The 16,385-nt window shown below is 40.0% G+C and overlaps 1 protein-coding gene across 12 annotated transcripts in view; it reads left to right on the top strand.

Annotated features, from left to right (window-relative positions):
* clip1a (CAP-GLY domain containing linker protein 1a) overlaps positions 1 to 15,214 on the top strand; it is a 282,555-nt gene extending 267,341 nt beyond the window's left edge. For 11 of the 12 annotated variants that reach the window (XM_072495435.1, XM_072495418.1, XM_072495375.1 and 8 more), the window contains 4 exons: positions 1,552 to 1,711; positions 6,274 to 6,320; positions 13,442 to 13,569; positions 14,469 to 15,214. In XM_072495435.1, the coding sequence (XP_072351536.1) occupies positions 1,552 to 1,711; positions 6,274 to 6,320; positions 13,442 to 13,569; positions 14,469 to 14,697 (564 nt within the window). In that variant the 3' untranslated portion in view covers positions 14,698 to 15,214. Of the gene's footprint in view, positions 1 to 1,551; positions 1,712 to 6,273; positions 6,321 to 8,931; positions 11,467 to 13,441; positions 13,570 to 14,468 lie in introns of those variants that run through there. The other variant, XM_072495427.1, reaches the window with a different exon arrangement.
* Positions 15,215 to 16,385: the final 1,171 nt, after the last annotated feature.

Below are 16,385 nucleotides of genomic sequence, written 5' to 3'. Positions count from 1 at the left end.
TTTTTCAAAAAGCAACCAAATGTTCAAATTTATGTTGGAATTTTAATCAAAGTTAATTGCATTTGACTCCTCCACTAGATTCCTTTCAAAAATAGGCATTGCTTGGAACTGGGACTGTTAATGTATTGGAATTTGTGTCTACATTTTTTTCACTTCGATGGTATATCAATAATGCAAAAATACAAAACTTCAGATTCATTGGGTGCTTTAGTAGATTAAAGTGTTGAGAAGCTTTTCACAAAAGCAATGATTTGGAGATGAAACAAGTTTTGACGCAAGCAATTTAAATTAAAATATTTCTCATAGACATTGGTCTTTTTAAAAATAGCAAAATGTGAACTTTAGATTGTTGCAGACCATTTCTATCTGTCAGAAGTGGAATAAACATTTAAGCACTTATGTAAATGTAATCCAATGGTATTTTGGTGACATATTCAATGGTTTTCATAAATGAAATATCATTTCTAAATAAGGTTATGGGCACATCACTCGCATTTGAAATTGACCCTGTATTTTAGATCATTCAGATACATTCAATCAGAGTTCTTCATAGAATTTGCAGTGTAGAAGAAGGCCATTTGGCCCATCGAGTCTGCACTGGCTCTTCAAAAGAGCATCCTACCTATGCCCACACCACCTCCCTATCTGTACACCTCCACCCTATCCCCATAACCCCACCTAACCTTTTTTGGACACTTATGGGCAATTTAGCATGGCCAATTGACGTAACCTGCTCGTCTTTGGACTGTGGGAGGAAACCGGAGCACCCGGAGTAAACGCGCGCCGACACTGGGAGAACGTGCAGACTCCGCACAGACAGTGACCCAAGCTGGGAATTGAACCTGGGACCCTGAAGCTATGAAGAAATTGTGCTAACCACTATGCTACCGTGCATAATTACTTTATTTTTCTGGTGTGACAATAGACTAAGAGCAGAATTTTCTTATTTTGTGTGTATGTGAAGTCTGGAGGCAAGAGCGGTGTGGATCCTGCCAGCCACATTTCTGGCTTTTCCCACCATGTTTATTGACACATTCTCAAAAGCAATCCTGGAGGGAGACCCCACGATGTCACACTGACGGGTCATGCTCCAGAACCTCGGCCCCTACCAGAGCGGGGTGCCATTTTTTAAAGGACGCCCCAACCTGAAAAAAGTAAAAATATATTCCCCCTCCCCTCCCCACCAGCCTGCCAGCAATATATCCTTCTTTATAAACTTCTTTGTAACCAATTTTTGTGACTCACTGACCCAGTTGAAGGCTAACAAATCTTGATGTTGTCCGAATGCAAATGAAAAAGCTTTCTAAAGGGTCAAAGCTAAATGGAGGAGGCAACACCAAAAGCAGCCCAGAAATCTTAATTAGGGGAAGTAAACATTTGTTAGGTCAATCTCATCACACTAATGAATTCTCAATTGCTTGTAGTTTGTTACAGTTTCTGTCTTGAAATGTAAAGCAGTTTGTAAAGCTTCAACTTTACTAGAAATTCCTTTAGTAAATATTTTTTGGCAGCTCCTGGAACACATCAGTCATGCTTGACTTTGGTTTGTAGATCACAGAGCTACGAAGTGAAAATGCCATAGCAAAAAGATTGCAGTCAGTAGTCCAATCGTTGGAATCCGACAAATCAAAACTTGAACAAAAGGTGCAGAATTTGGAGAAGAAAATCAATGATAACCAGAGGCAGCGTGACAATGTTGCATCCTCTTCAGGTAAATAGACATGAATAGTTCTTCATATTTGCACTCTGTTTTTTTTAATAAGGCTTTCTGTACTAAGGATTCTATGAATGCATTACTGTACTAATTATATTAATATTGATACATATTTTAATCAATGTGATGTATGATTATTGTCAAATTTAGTTTGAATGCTTTATTCTACTCTTAGTAGTTCCATGTGCAGGACATGAAAGATGCAAAACCTCCCTCAAACCACTTAGCAGTGTGGTACATTGACCCATAAAGTGCTGGTGTGTCATGATGGTGGGCTGGGGTGTTGATGTTAGCTGTCACTAGACCTCCAGTGGAAAACACTGGCTTCACTTTCCCACTTACATTGCGAGGCCACAGAACTTTTAACCACAGAAAGCAGCTGCTGGCCTCCAGAAAATCATGGTACTCAGGCATGTACAGGAATGGAGGTTCTGGAGTATCACGCAATGGGAGTGGGACCACGTTGGTAGAATGTTGGTGCGATTGTGTTTGTATGTGGCCCACTGAATACCTGTTTGTTTGCCCTGGTTCCACAAATAAAAGTTTTACGAAACATAAACTGGAGGACCTCTCCAACCACCTAACCCTCTTCATGCTCAGTAAGAAGTCTTACAACACCAGGTTAAAGTCCAACAGGTTTGTTTCAAATCACTAGCTTTCGGAGCACTGCTCCTTCCTCAGGTGAATCCTCAGTGCTCCGAAAGCTAGTGATTTGAAACAAATCTGTTGGACTTTAACCTGGTGTTGTAAGACCTCTTACTGTGCTCACCCCAGTCCAACGCCGGCATCTCCATATCATGGCTACTTCTTCATGCTGACCATTACGTGGTGAACAAGCACAGCTTTCCCACACAAGCTGGTTGCAATCGTTCTTGTGGCCCAAGCATGTCAATAGACTCTAATTAGATACAAAATTGAGATCCAGCCAGTTTTGAATGGACGGTTTATCTGCTTGGTCAGACATCCATTAAAACCAGAAATGGAAGGCAAATAACTCAAGACATTTTAACTGTCCACTCCCTCCCCCACCAACACCATCCAATTGTGCCCCATATTATAAAATATACTGTGCCAAAATGTTTCAAGTTTCCAAAGTTCATGGGCGGGATTCTACGCCGGCAGGATGCTCCGTTTTGCCGGCGCCAGATGTTTCCCAACAGCATGGGGCTGCCCCACAATGGGTAATGGAGAATCCCGCCAGCGTGGTGAGGCAGAAATCCCACCCCCTATCTTCGCTTTACCTGGACCAATTGGTTGTGGATTTCTATATGAGTTGATATTGGCCAAAATGTGGGGAAAATGAACAACTAATCTAAAATGAGATGGAAGCAAATATGAGTGACATAAATAATCAATTTGTGACAGAGTTACAAATGAATTATTTGAAAACTGAAAGACATTGACCTCTCCGATGAATAAAGAAAAAAATAATTTGTTTAGAATAGTACCTCTAGACATTTCCAAAGCATTTTACAGCTCATGTTGAACTTGATAAATGTACCGTGATCTCAATAGAGACCAGGAGCTTTTTTTTTTTTTAAAAAGTGGATGACGTTTGAAATCCCAATTATTGACTAAATGAATGGAGCAGAAAAAAATTACTATACAAGAATCAGCAAAGTGAACAAGAAATACTATTTAGCCTATACTCTAACATCCAGAATTAACATGATTTAAACATTAATTAATGCAAACAAATTGCAGTTAAATAGAAACTCTTAATGGCAGGTATAGCTAAGACAGATCTTGTGAATTAGCTCATCAGTCCACGCAGTGAGTCACAGTCTTTTCAACCGTCTTCCCCACAAAGAATTTCAGTTTCCCTCCTAGGAGATCATCTGATCCCCAGCTGAGCAGCGCACAGCCAACTCGAGTTCCACCAGCTTCACCACAAATGGCACGTTTGCATAACCTGCTCAACTTGCTCATATTTGCGTAGGTCCTCCAAGTAACAGAAACAGCTGCAGTAACATATTTGCTTTGTTTATTCTCAGCTTCTATATCCAGCTGCTTCTTCAGACTTCAGCTTGTCTGTTCTGCTCCAGTGGACTCAACAATTGCTATTGTATAGCTTTGATCTAATCTGTAACCGTTAATATATTTCAACATGTTTTTTAGTTTTGATTTCCCAGCCTCTGCTTGCTTCTGATTTCCTTAGAGATTGGAAAATTCAGATCAGTTTTGTGTTGACTTTTTCTGTTGCCCTTAGTTTTGTTTTCAGTTCTTCTGCTTTGGGATAGGGTCTGCCTCAAAAGCATACTAATTGAACTTTTAAAATGTAGGTTCACTCACAGGATTTGCTGTTGAAATGCAGTAGAAAATTTGCACAGTCCAACAAATGCATTACTATATTTGTTTTAAATGTTCACGAGGACAGAGATTGCCACTGCCCATCTCTAAATATTTCCAAGACCGTTTACATCCACCTCAGAGGGTAGACAAAGATTTTGTTTAACATCTCGTCAATACTGCACTGAAGAATGAGCCGAGTTGTGTGTTAAAGTCAATTAAGTGGGGTTTGATTTCTGAGCCTGCTGAGTATGCAAGAGTGATACTACTGAGCCACAGCTGACACCTCTATGAAGGAAATTATAGGATTATGTTCATTGGAGTTTAGAAGAGTGAGAGAGGATCTCATAGAAACAAGATTAGGCAGGGTAGATTCAGAAAGAATGTTCCCGGTGTTGAGAGAGTCCAAAACGAGGGGTCATAGTTTGAGGATAAGGGTAAACCTTTTAGGACTGAGGTGAGGAGAAATTTCTTCACCCAGAGAGTGGTGAAACTGTAGAATTTACTGCCACAGAATGTAGTTGAGGCTAAAACAATTTCCAAAAGGAATTGAATATAGCTCTTTTCATTAAAGAAGGCAAAACCTTAAGATAATAATCTCCTTCAGAATCACTTGTCGGGATGGAACAATCCATTCCAGAATCAATCTATCTCTTTCTGAAACCTATTTCCTTTGCTTGCTTTTGCTAAATCGCCATCTTTCTTTTGTTTAAATCACTCAGTCATTTTATACTGTGTATTATGATTTGAAGAATTACCACGATTTGTAATTGAATGAAAACTCAACTACTGTATTCGCTGAAGACAATCAATCTGACCTAATTTTGTATTGACAAATCAAGTTTACTAGTGGCACAAGCTGACAAATAAAGTTCAAATGAACTTTGCCAAAAAGCACAGACTTGACCTCTGTTATTTGGGAACTGAGAAGGAATAACGGATATCCAGGGTTCCGAATAGACACAGAGATCCATCAGCCTTCTTAACTACCTGTCCTGCTGTCTTCAGAGATCTGTGAACCTGCACACCTTGGTCCCTTTAATCCTCTGTACTTCCTAGGGTTTGACCATTTATTGTATATTCCCTTGCCTTGTTAGTCCTCCCAAAATGCATGACCTCACATTTTTCATGGTTAAATTTCATTTGCCACTCTGCTGCGCATCTAACCAGCCTGTCTATATCGTCCCGTAATCCAAGGCTTCCCTCCTATTTACCGCACCACTAATTTTCGTGTCATCTGCGAATTTGCTGATCACACCTTCTACTTTCACATCTAGATTATTGTACACTGCAAACAGCAAAGGACCCAGCATGATCCCTGTGGTACATGCTGACTGGATGCAGGCTCCCAGTCACAAAAACAACCTTTGACCATCACCCTCTAGCTCCTGCTACAAAGCCAATATTGGATCCAATTTGAGAAAATTCCCTGAAACCCTTCTTGACCAATCTCCCATGCGGGACCTTGTCAAAAGCCTTACTGAAATCCATGTAGGTTATATCAACTGCACTACCCTCACCTACATACCTAGTTACCACCCCAAAAAATTTAATCAAATTTGTTAGAAAAAAATCTGCTCCTGACAAAGCCATGCTGACTATCCTTGATTAATTCTTGCCCCCCGAGTGGAGATTAAATCTGTCCCTCAGAATTTTTTCAAATAATTTCCCTACCACTGATGTTAGGCCCACTGTAATTACCTGGTTTATCCCTACTTCCCTTCTTGAATAATGGGACCATATTAGCTGTCCTCCAGTCCTCTGCATCTCTCCTGTGTTCAGAGAGGATTTGAAATTTAGCATCAGAGAGCCCCTGCAATCTCCTCCCTTGCCATCCACTGCAGACAAGGACACGTCTCATCTGGGAATGGGGAGTTGTCCACTTTTAAGCCCATTAAAACTGCTAATGCATCCTCCCTCCCAATGCTGATTTGTTCAATTATAGTTTTCAAGCATGTGTAGTCATTCATGATGAAATTAGCAATTTGTAGGCACAGACCTTTGGGCTGATAGCCTCCTTCTATACTGCAAGCTCCTATGATTCTTTGGCCAGCCAACAAAATAAAAAATAATCCTTGATATCTGTCTGCTGGAAACACAGTTAATGAACCTTGTAACTTCAAAGTCTCACCTAATGTTTTGAAGTATGAAAAATTGGCACATATTTCATAAAAAGATGGAGAATATATTCTTAAAATGTTCCCCCATATTCCTTAGGGTGGTACACACATTTATTGTTTTTAAACTGCTTATCTTTTTTTTATCTAAAGGTGAACCAGTCATTGAAAAACAAAGAGATGATGCACCTGAGAGTCAGGTAAATCTTTTATTTTGTAACTTAGCAACAAAATTACTTTGTTAAAATAAAACAGACTGCTAAACAGATGTATAAGAGGTGAAATATGTATTGAACCTGTGGTAGTAAAGCATCCCTACTAATTAGGAGTCGGCCACTCAGCCCTTCGAGATTGCTCCGTCATTCAGTGAAATCATGGCTGATCTGATTGTACCCTCAACTCCACATTCGCACCTACTCTGCTAACTTTTCACCCCCTTGTTTATCAAGAATCTATCTACCTATATCTTAAACATGTTCAAAGACTCTACTTATCACTGTCTTTTGAGGAAGAGAGTTCCAAAGACATTCAACCCTCCTTGAGAGCAAAGATTTCTCCTCATCCTGGTCCTAAATGGGCGACCCCTTATTTTTACACCGTGCCACCGAGTACTAGATTGTCCCACAGGACGAAACATCCTCTCCACATTTGATCCTGTCAAAACCCCTCAGGATCTTGTACATTTCAATCAAGTATTTTTCTCTACTCTTTGATTGACCACATCTTCCCAAATTTGATCCCTTGCCCCCACGGTTTAGTCTAAAACCCCTCTCTACTTCCCTTGTTATGTGACTTGCTATAACACTGGTCCCAGCACAGTTCAGGTGTTGATTGCCCCAATGGCGCAGCCCCACTTTCCCCCAATACAGCTGCCAGTGCTCCACAAACTGTAATCAACTTCTCCTCCACAAATCTTCTGACCTGCCACCAATATTTGCACATTTTTCTTAAAGCTTGATATACTGTCTTTAATATTTTTAGTTAACCACAGATGGTTGGTCTTTGAGCCAGGTATCTAGCTCCCTAATTTTATGGACCCTCTGCCAATTTACACATGGCTCAGGTAATAACCCAAAGGTTAGAACTTTTGAAGTTCTGCTCTTTAATTTAGTGCCTAGCTCCTCATAATCTCTATGCAGAATCTCTTTCCTACTTCTATGTTGTTGGTACCTACATAGACCATGACATCTGGATTCTCCCCCTCCCGCTGCATGCTCCTCTCCAGCATTGAGCAGATGTCCGGAACCCTGGCACTGGACAAGCACCACAGTTGTCTGGACACCCTCTCTTTGCTGCAGAAAGCAGTGTCAATCCCTCTCACTATGCAGTGCCCTACTACCTCAACGTTCCTTTTTGCTTTATTAATCTCTTGCAGGTATTTCTACAAATGTTGTTTTCCATTTCTTAGATTTTTTTCAAATCTGAGAATTGCTGAATATAGAGACGAGCTGTTGAAGCTTTTCATAAACATCTATTCATATGCAGGGACCTGTCCTCTGCAGGCAAAAGGAGTATATCCAGAGATTGCACCTTACTCAAGTAAACGGGAGCATTCACTCCCTGGTGCATTCGCCATTGCAGTGCAACGACCAATCAGGGCTGACCTGTCAATCAATCAGCACCCCGTTTCCCATGCTGTAAAAATTCTTGCTCTCTTTGAAAATTGGCATCCTGAGGTCTGCCCTGATGTGTGCCCGGTGAACATCTTTCAGCAATTCTCGAGCTCTGTACTTCAAGAAACTAAATCTGAGAATAGTTTGCTGTAGTAATAGTTATTGATTTTTCATTTCAGGAATGGGGGAGCTGTCTGGTAGCTTGTGAGCAGGCAAAGGTGGGCAGCACGGTAGCATTGTGGATAGCACAATTGCTTCACAGCTCCAGGGTCCCAGGTTCGATTCTGGCTTGGGTCACTGTCTGTGCGGAGTCTGCACATCCTCCCCGTGTGTGCGTGGGTTTCCTCCGGGTTCTCTGGTTTCCTCCCACAGTCCAAAGATGTGCAGGTTAGGTGGATTGGCCATGATAAATTGCCCTTAGTGTCCAAAATTGGCCTTAGTGTTGGGTGGGGTTACTGGGTTATGGGGATAGGGTGGAGGTGTTGACCTTGGGTAGGATACTTTTCCGGGGGCCGGTGTAGACTCGATGGGCCGAATGGCCTCCTTCTGCACTGTAAATTCTATGATAAAATCATTGAAAACAAAAAACAAAGATGCACCAGCAGCTTTACAATGTAACAAGTATTTTTCCATACTTTTAAAAACAAGTTGTTCTTCTTTGAAAGAGAGGATCTATTACATCTATTTGAGTAGGTAGATGAGGTAGGACTCTATTTAACATCTCATCTGAGAGACAGCATCTCTGACAGTACTGCACTGGAATGTCAGCCTTGATTTTTTTTTTGTGTGCGCGTGTTCACACGTCTAGGAGTGGAACTTGAACAATTAGAAAGAATAACAGATAATGGAAAAGATAATGTGCAAAGTAATGGAATGGGGAGATATTTTTCCAATAACTGGATTATTCTGCAATAAGTGATTACTAACATAACTGTGTAAAATATCAAATGTAAGCCAAAACATTTTATTTGAAATTATTTTGGAACTTTGTCAGGTTCATCACGTTATGTCTTACATTTATTTTTTGTCAAAGAAAACAAAACACTAAAGGCATCTGGTTACAATTCTGTGTAAACTTATTCTGCTTATTTCCGAATATTTGTACAAAACCTTTCGTTGGATACGTAATGCTGCATTGTACTAACAGATTTCTCCATTTTCCCCCCTCTTGATGCTGACGATGCTTCTCTCCAAACAGCAAATGGTTCGTTTTTCCTTGCCTTTTTTTCATATTTGTTTGTTCTGCATTTATATCGTTGGCAAAATTCCCTAACTAAGATCATCCTGGTACTTTTTAATCACACAATAATTATTGTCAGGCAGAAATGTATATTGAAAGAAAAAAAAAAGCAAACATTGAATGTGTCTTATACAGGATGATCTTAAGTATTATCCATTACTGTTGTGAGTCTTTAAGATTGCAGCACGTTTGTCAATTAAATATATCCACAATATGTGTTGAACTTAGCGCTCAATTCCTATTTGCCATATCTTTGTGATTGTACTTTTTCCCATAACACTGAATCAAAGTAAATCAGCAAGTCAAAACAAAGTATGAATCAAGAGCAAGAAAATGAGGAAAATGACAGTAAGAAACTACTCATAACTTACAAAAACATCCAATCCCAAATGATCGCTGAAAATAAACCACCATTAAAAATGACAGGGGAAAGTGGCAAAAAAAAGTGCAATGCAAATTTTATTAACTTTATCCATTGGATTTTCTTCTAATGCCGCCATTAAATAAATGTGACCCCAATGGTGACTAGAATACTGGACCAAAACGCCAACATTTTAGTTTATTTTGTAAGACTGTGCAGTGAAAAATGATTCGTTCCAAGAATGATTGCATGAAGAAATAGGGATTTGCTTTTTTTAAGACAAAACTTTGTTACGAATACGATATTAAACTCTTTAACTTCACACCCGAAAAGAATAGCTTTCAATTACCCCTTAAAGACTACTGCTCAATTCCCCATTAATCAACAAGGAAAGAAACGTACAGCTTTCAATTCGGAACAGATTTGGCTCCTCTTAGAAACCCTTCAGACTCTGGCTAAATATCTTCAAAAAGCTGGTTCACCTGGCATGTTTCAGCTTCTTGTCCTGCTCTGCTATAAATATTAATACTCTTTATGACTATCATACTGGAAGAGAATTGTGGACTCCGTGTCAGACAGATCAGACTTCAAATCCTCTCCGAATCTTTCTCAAAATGTTTCTCTAAATTCTTCAGCTTCACCCAGAAATGACATCGTCGCCCCAAGCTAAAAAAACAAATGAACTCCCTCCAGGCTGAAAACACACAATCTCCCCAGTCAAACCACAGTGCATTAGCCCAGACTGAAATACACATTCTTCTGGTCAATTTCACCTTCTGGCTCCTAAAAACACCCAGACCCAGCAAACAGGGTTTTTTTTAGTCAAATACACTAGCCCCTGGATTTCAACCCTTAAATGGCCAAATGTTTGGAATTCAATATTCCTTAAAAAAAAAACATTCATCACAAATGGAAGATCTCAACGTCTCCCAATATCTGGTTCTTAAATCTCATGTAATGGTCCACTGATAGCTGAATGCAGACCCAACATTCTGAATTCTCCCTCAGTGTACCTGAACAGGCGCCGGAATGTGGCGACTAGGGGATTTTCACAGTAACTTCATTGCAGTGTTAATGTAAGCCTACTTGTGACACTAATAAAGATTATTATTATTAACAGTCAGTTATTCCAACTGACGCAATAAATGGATCAAGCCGAGAGAATATGTATTTGACTTTTTATTTTTCCCAAATAAGCAAATGAATTGAATTTTGAATATTCTCAGAAAATCAAAGATTGTTAACATCACCTGAGTTCTATTGTTTCTTACAAAATCTGAATATCCTAATTTGTGACAACTGTGAAATGGACAGGGACAGTTAAAAACAGATGCATGATCGGCAGCTCGCTGTAAAACATTGAATTCAATCTTTATAGAGATCTCACAGAAACTTGCTGCCCGATCCAGTAGTGCTTGCCCAATCCCCCACCCCATATGCTGTGTCAGCCCTGTGTCCTTCCGCTCCTTAAAAACTCCCAACATTTACCTTGAAGATCTGGTGCACCTTAAACTCCCTCTCATAGTAGTACTATACCCTCTTTATACTACCAAATCTAAGAACATCCACCAGTGCTATCAGACCCCAAGAACTGCTCACCCCAACTATGTAATTTCTCCCCAGGATGTCTAAATGCCAGTTTGCTGCTGCCAGCTGATACCTTTATACCATCATGTTGTATATTTTGAGCTTTAAAAATTATTAGGGCTAAAATTTAAAGTAACCCATTTTTAATCTGCATAGAATAATTAGCATTATGAACTTGACCCCCAAAGCACCAGGGAAAAACTCGAAAGTGCTCTACAATAAAATAGAATTATTTAAGTACAATAAACCCATGGTTCTGACAATCTGCTGTAGATGCCATAAACGTCTGTCCCTATTTAAAATACAATGTATCCTCCAACTGCCCTTTTGCTATGGCGTGAGAGATCAACTTGTGTTATATAGATAGAACATAGAACGATACAGCGCAATAATTATTCCTTCGGCCCACGATGTTGCACCGAAACAAAAGCCATCTAACCTACACTATGCCATTATCATCCATATGTTTATCCAATAAACTTTTAAATGCCCTCAATGTTGGCGAGTTCACTACTGTAGCAGGTAGGGCATTCCACGGCCTCACTACTCTTTGCGTAAAGAACCTACCTCTGACCTCTGTCCTATATCTATTACCCCTCAGTTTAAAGCTATGTCCCCTCGTGCCAGCCATTTCCATCCGCGGGAGAAGGCTCTCACTGTCCACCCTATCTAACCCCCTGATCATTTTGTATGCCTCTATTAAGTCTCCTCTTAACCACCTTCTCGCCAACGAAAACAACCTCAAGTCCATCAGCCTTTCCTCATAAGATTTTCCCTCCATACCAGGCAACATCCTGGTAAATCTCCTCTGCACCCGCTCCAAAGCCTCCACGTCCTTCCTATAATGCGGTGACCAGAACTGTACGCAATACTCCAAATGCGGCCGTACCAGAGTTCTGTACAGCTGCAACATGACCTCCTGACTCCGGAACTCAATCCCTCTACCAGTACATTAAACTCCATTTGCCACCTCTCAGCCCAGCTCTGCAGCTTATCTATATCCCTCTGTAACCTGCTACATCCTTCCACACCATCGACAACACCACCGACTTTAGTATCGTCTGCAAATTTACTCACCCACCCTTCTGCGCCTTCCTCTAGGTCATTGATAAAAATGACAAACAGCAACGGCCCCAGAACAGATCCTTGTGGTACGCCGCTTGTAACTGAACTTCATTCTGAACATTTCCCATTAACCAACACCCTCTGTCTTCTTTCAGCTAGCCAATTTCTGATCCACATCTCTAAATCACCCTCAATCCCCAGCCTCCGTATTTTCTGCAATAGCCTACCGTGGGGAACCTTATCAAGCGCGATATATTAGAAATGTACTCTTTTATCTCTGTCTTTCTAGATTATTACCTATTGTAATTAATCTTTCTCATCAGACATCAGCAACATGGTACCAGCTGCCTGTTGCTGTCTGATTTTACGTTGCTCCCAGGGGGAAATAACAGCTGCCTCCGTGATCTTATCAACATATATTCTGACAAATAGCAATGGAGGATTTATATATTATCATTTTGATTTAGGGTGCACATGTTGCTTATCAGTATTAATTGAATAATATAATTTGCTGTCTGGTAATCATCCAATTCCTGAAGTTGGATCATGTTGTTTTAGTTGCACAAAACATTGCTGAGCACCAAGTACAAAATGGTCCAGCCACAGGTACACAAATATGAAATGGGTCATATTTATGTTTGCATGAGTGAGTTGGTCAATTTCTGCATGAGCCAATCGACCTGCTTCTCTCTTTCAGTGTCTTTTTACAGATCAAACATTTAGAAAAACATTAAATTACCAGGTGGCCGTCTGTGATACTGGGTTGTCCAATTTAAACATACATGTTGGTCAACCTTCGATGAAAGTTCCAGATAACCTTTCTTTAAGATTACTTCATAAAAGCTTATGCCTTGGCCTTCTTTGAATTGCATTAACGTAAATTTTCCTCAGATCGTTTTAACATAATACAAGCATGCTACTAAGTTATAGAGATAACATTACAATGATGGTGATTTATTATTTTACCTTTTCATAATGTTTGATCCATATTTCAAAATCCAAAGTTGAAATAATTACATGATTGCATTCTTAGCTTGCAAAGAGGTGTGATCTGTGATATTTAGTAACTAATTATTTTGTAAATTATTATAATTGTGTTTTATATTTATTGAATATTTGCCTCTTTGTTGTGATACTGAATTGCTTTCCAATGTTTGGAAGTACTGATCATATTTAGGACCCACTTCAATTTTCTCTTTACAGAATTTTTTTTGTCTTTCTGTAAGTCTGCCAACTGTCTGAGTCAGAAGGGTTATGAAGCTTCTTCCTGCGGTTTGACTTACAAACCCCAAATATTCTCATTGTTTTTGTGCATGATTGTGCAGAATGTTTTCAATTAGCTTGGACCCTCTTTCTTTTCAAAAATTAAGCCTACATATTCCTATTCAATTTTCATTGAGATCAGAGCTTACACCCCATTTTAAGGATTTATATATGTTTATACCTCTATCTTAGATTGAATTCCTGAACTCTGTAATAGTGGATTTACAAAAGAAGAATGAAGAACTGAATGCGAAGCTAGCACATTTGACTGAAGCATCCTTTAATGGCAATGATGCTACTGATATAAACAATTTTGGCAGGTAAGCTGAAATAATAAATGTCTTGTGACTTTGTGGGTACAATTTGGAATATGTTAATAGTCTGTACTGGGAAATCTGCAACTCATTCTTCACACAGGGCAGCATGGCAGCACAGTGGTTAGCACAGTTGCCTCACAGCTCCAGGGTCCCAGGTTCGATTCCCGGCTTGGGTCACTGTCTGTGCGGAGTCTGCACGTTCTCCCTGTGTCTACGTGGGTTTCCTCCGAGTGCTCAGGTTTCCTCCCACAGTCCAGAAATGTGCAGGTTAGGTGGATTGGCTATGCTAAATTGCCCTTGATGTCCAAAGAGGTTGGGTTAGGTGGGGTTACAGGGATACGGTGGAGGTGTGGGTTTAGGTAGGGTGCCCTTTTTGAGGGCCAGTGCAGACTTGATGGGCTGAATGGCCTCCTTCTGCACTGTAAATTCTATGATTCTATGACTTTGAGTCCTTGATATTAGGCCATTGAGAGTGTGAAAAGACAGGAAGTGCCGATAGGTGTGTGTGTGTCTCTATTAAACTACCTAACACCTATAATGCTTGAGAAATGTTACTTGCTTCCCATACAGTTCCACTTTATTAAACTTAATTGTGCTATTGTGAGCAATGTTGAAACGTGGATCCTGTTCAAGGCATTGTCACCAGGCCCCTGCCATAACTTATTATTGGCCAGATTTCAGTCAATTTGTTTCCTGAAGATGGCATGGAAACCATGGGAAAATGGGGAAATAAGTGCAAAGGTTTTTAAAACAAAAGGACCATATGGGTCTTTCACATTTCCTTCCACCATTTGATGTTTCTACCTTTAGGAAAGGGACACAAAAATCTAGCTTGCATATCATTTTGAAGAGGATAGAATTAAACGCCACTGATATTACTATGCTACATATCTTCTTTGCAGCTTGGATGAAACACAAACAAAGAAAAAACCACCACCTCGTCTCTTCTGTGATATCTGTGATTGTTTTGACCTCCATGATACAGAGGATTGTCCCACACAAGCACAGATGTCTGACTTTCCTCCACATACTACTTACCATGGCAATAGAAATGATGAACGCCCCTATTGTGACATCTGTGAGGTTTTTGGGCACTGGACAAACAGCTGCAATGATGATGAAACCTTCTAATGCAATACTGAAATAAAGACATGTTTGTGTAAATTTGCAACTTTATTTTGCTCTTCTTTTCTGCTTAAACATTTTTTTCTCCTTCATTACTCTGTACTGCACATTCATTTAACTGCATTTATTACAGTTTCAGTATCAACTAACTTAGAAAAATTATTAAGTTTGGATTTAATTTCAGTGTATAAAAACCTTGTAGCATTTGAAACTGCTTCTGAATGTCTGACTTTAGTCTATGTATAAAGAGAGTGTGGACATTATAATGTTTTTCATACAGTATGTAAAATATGTGGGAAATTAGACTTATAAACATGTACATACCTTGATTTATTTTGCCCAAAAGTAATTTACTCAGAAATCAGCATATGGATATGTTGAATATTTTTTCTTCGTTTCTAAGTTTGGGTTTTGAAATGAATGTATAGTATTACAGTTGTTGCAGGGAGAAGGCAAATGTAAAGACAGTATTAACCCAACACTGTACCGTATCAACTTTAATAAATTATTATCTTTGACTGTTTTGATTGCCTTCATTGATCTGTATATAATGCATCTTGTTCAATTCAACATCTTCTGTCATTTTAATTTGAAGTGTTTTACATTCAGACTATTGTTTCCCTTGCTGCTTTTAATTTTAGACAGTTAGAGTCAAACCAATATCAGGAAAAGATATTGGGGGCGATACTCTGGGGCTGCTAGCCGCAGGCGGGAATCGCATGATTCACTGAATAGGGCACGAGGGCTAAAATGGGATTTTCGCCGGGCGTCGAACCCATAACGAGTCTCACGGCCCGCTTCACCTGCCTTGATCAGGTTCTCGCCCAGAGCTGGTGAGAGCATGCTAATTCACATTTGATTCATTAGAATGTGATTAACAGGCAGGTTGCCCGATTCACCAACCTCGTGGGATGCTCTGTCCTCCCAGCCGAGAGTCACGTTAACACATGGGGACCTGGTGCCGTGGGGGTGGGGTGGCAAGGGGATGGGCATCTCTCTACATTTGCCTCCAAGATGCCACTTGGTTTCGTTCAGGGGAGGTGGGGGCCGGAGGGACTTAGGCTGGGCTGTAGGGCTCAGGTTGGGGGTCTTTACTGCGATGGGGGTTGTTTGGCAGGTCTTCCCTCCGCAGCATTGAAAATCATTAAACTGCCTTTCAGCTTGTTGTCGAAGTTTAAAATCTCTGATATGTTGGAACCCTTTGGTGTCTCTCCCAGCATGTCAATATCAATGATCTGTCAGAAGAAGGCAAAATGTGTTGGAAACCTTTTGAAGTGCTTTTTTCACAATCAATTTTATTCCCTTCAATGTTTTCAAGCCTCTGGGCAAGCCAGGAATCCTAAAAGCTTTGAACTCCATTGTTTACATTCAATTTCTCAGTCCATTGCCTTTTGCAATCTTCCATAGAATCCATACAGTACAAGAGGAGGCCATTCAGCTCAGCGAGTCTACTCCTGCAGAAACCGAGCGGGAGAGACAACAGGAGCACATGGTAGGATAGAGATGAACAATAGATTTATTACGGTATGCGCAAAATGATGAAACTATAACTCCTTGGCCCGAAGGGCCACCTTTCCTTTTTTTTTATAAAAACAATTTTAAAATATAAATTTAGAGTACCCAATTCATTTTTTCCAATTAAGGAGCAATTTAGCATGGGCAATCCACCTAGCCTGCACATCTTTTGGGTTGTG

This window comes from Scyliorhinus torazame, chromosome 1 (assembly GCF_047496885.1).
Source record: "Scyliorhinus torazame isolate Kashiwa2021f chromosome 1, sScyTor2.1, whole genome shotgun sequence".
Taxonomy (NCBI): Eukaryota; Metazoa; Chordata; class Chondrichthyes; order Carcharhiniformes; family Scyliorhinidae; genus Scyliorhinus; species Scyliorhinus torazame.
Note: the sequence above shows the minus strand (reverse complement) of the source record. Positions and strands in the feature narration are given on the sequence as shown.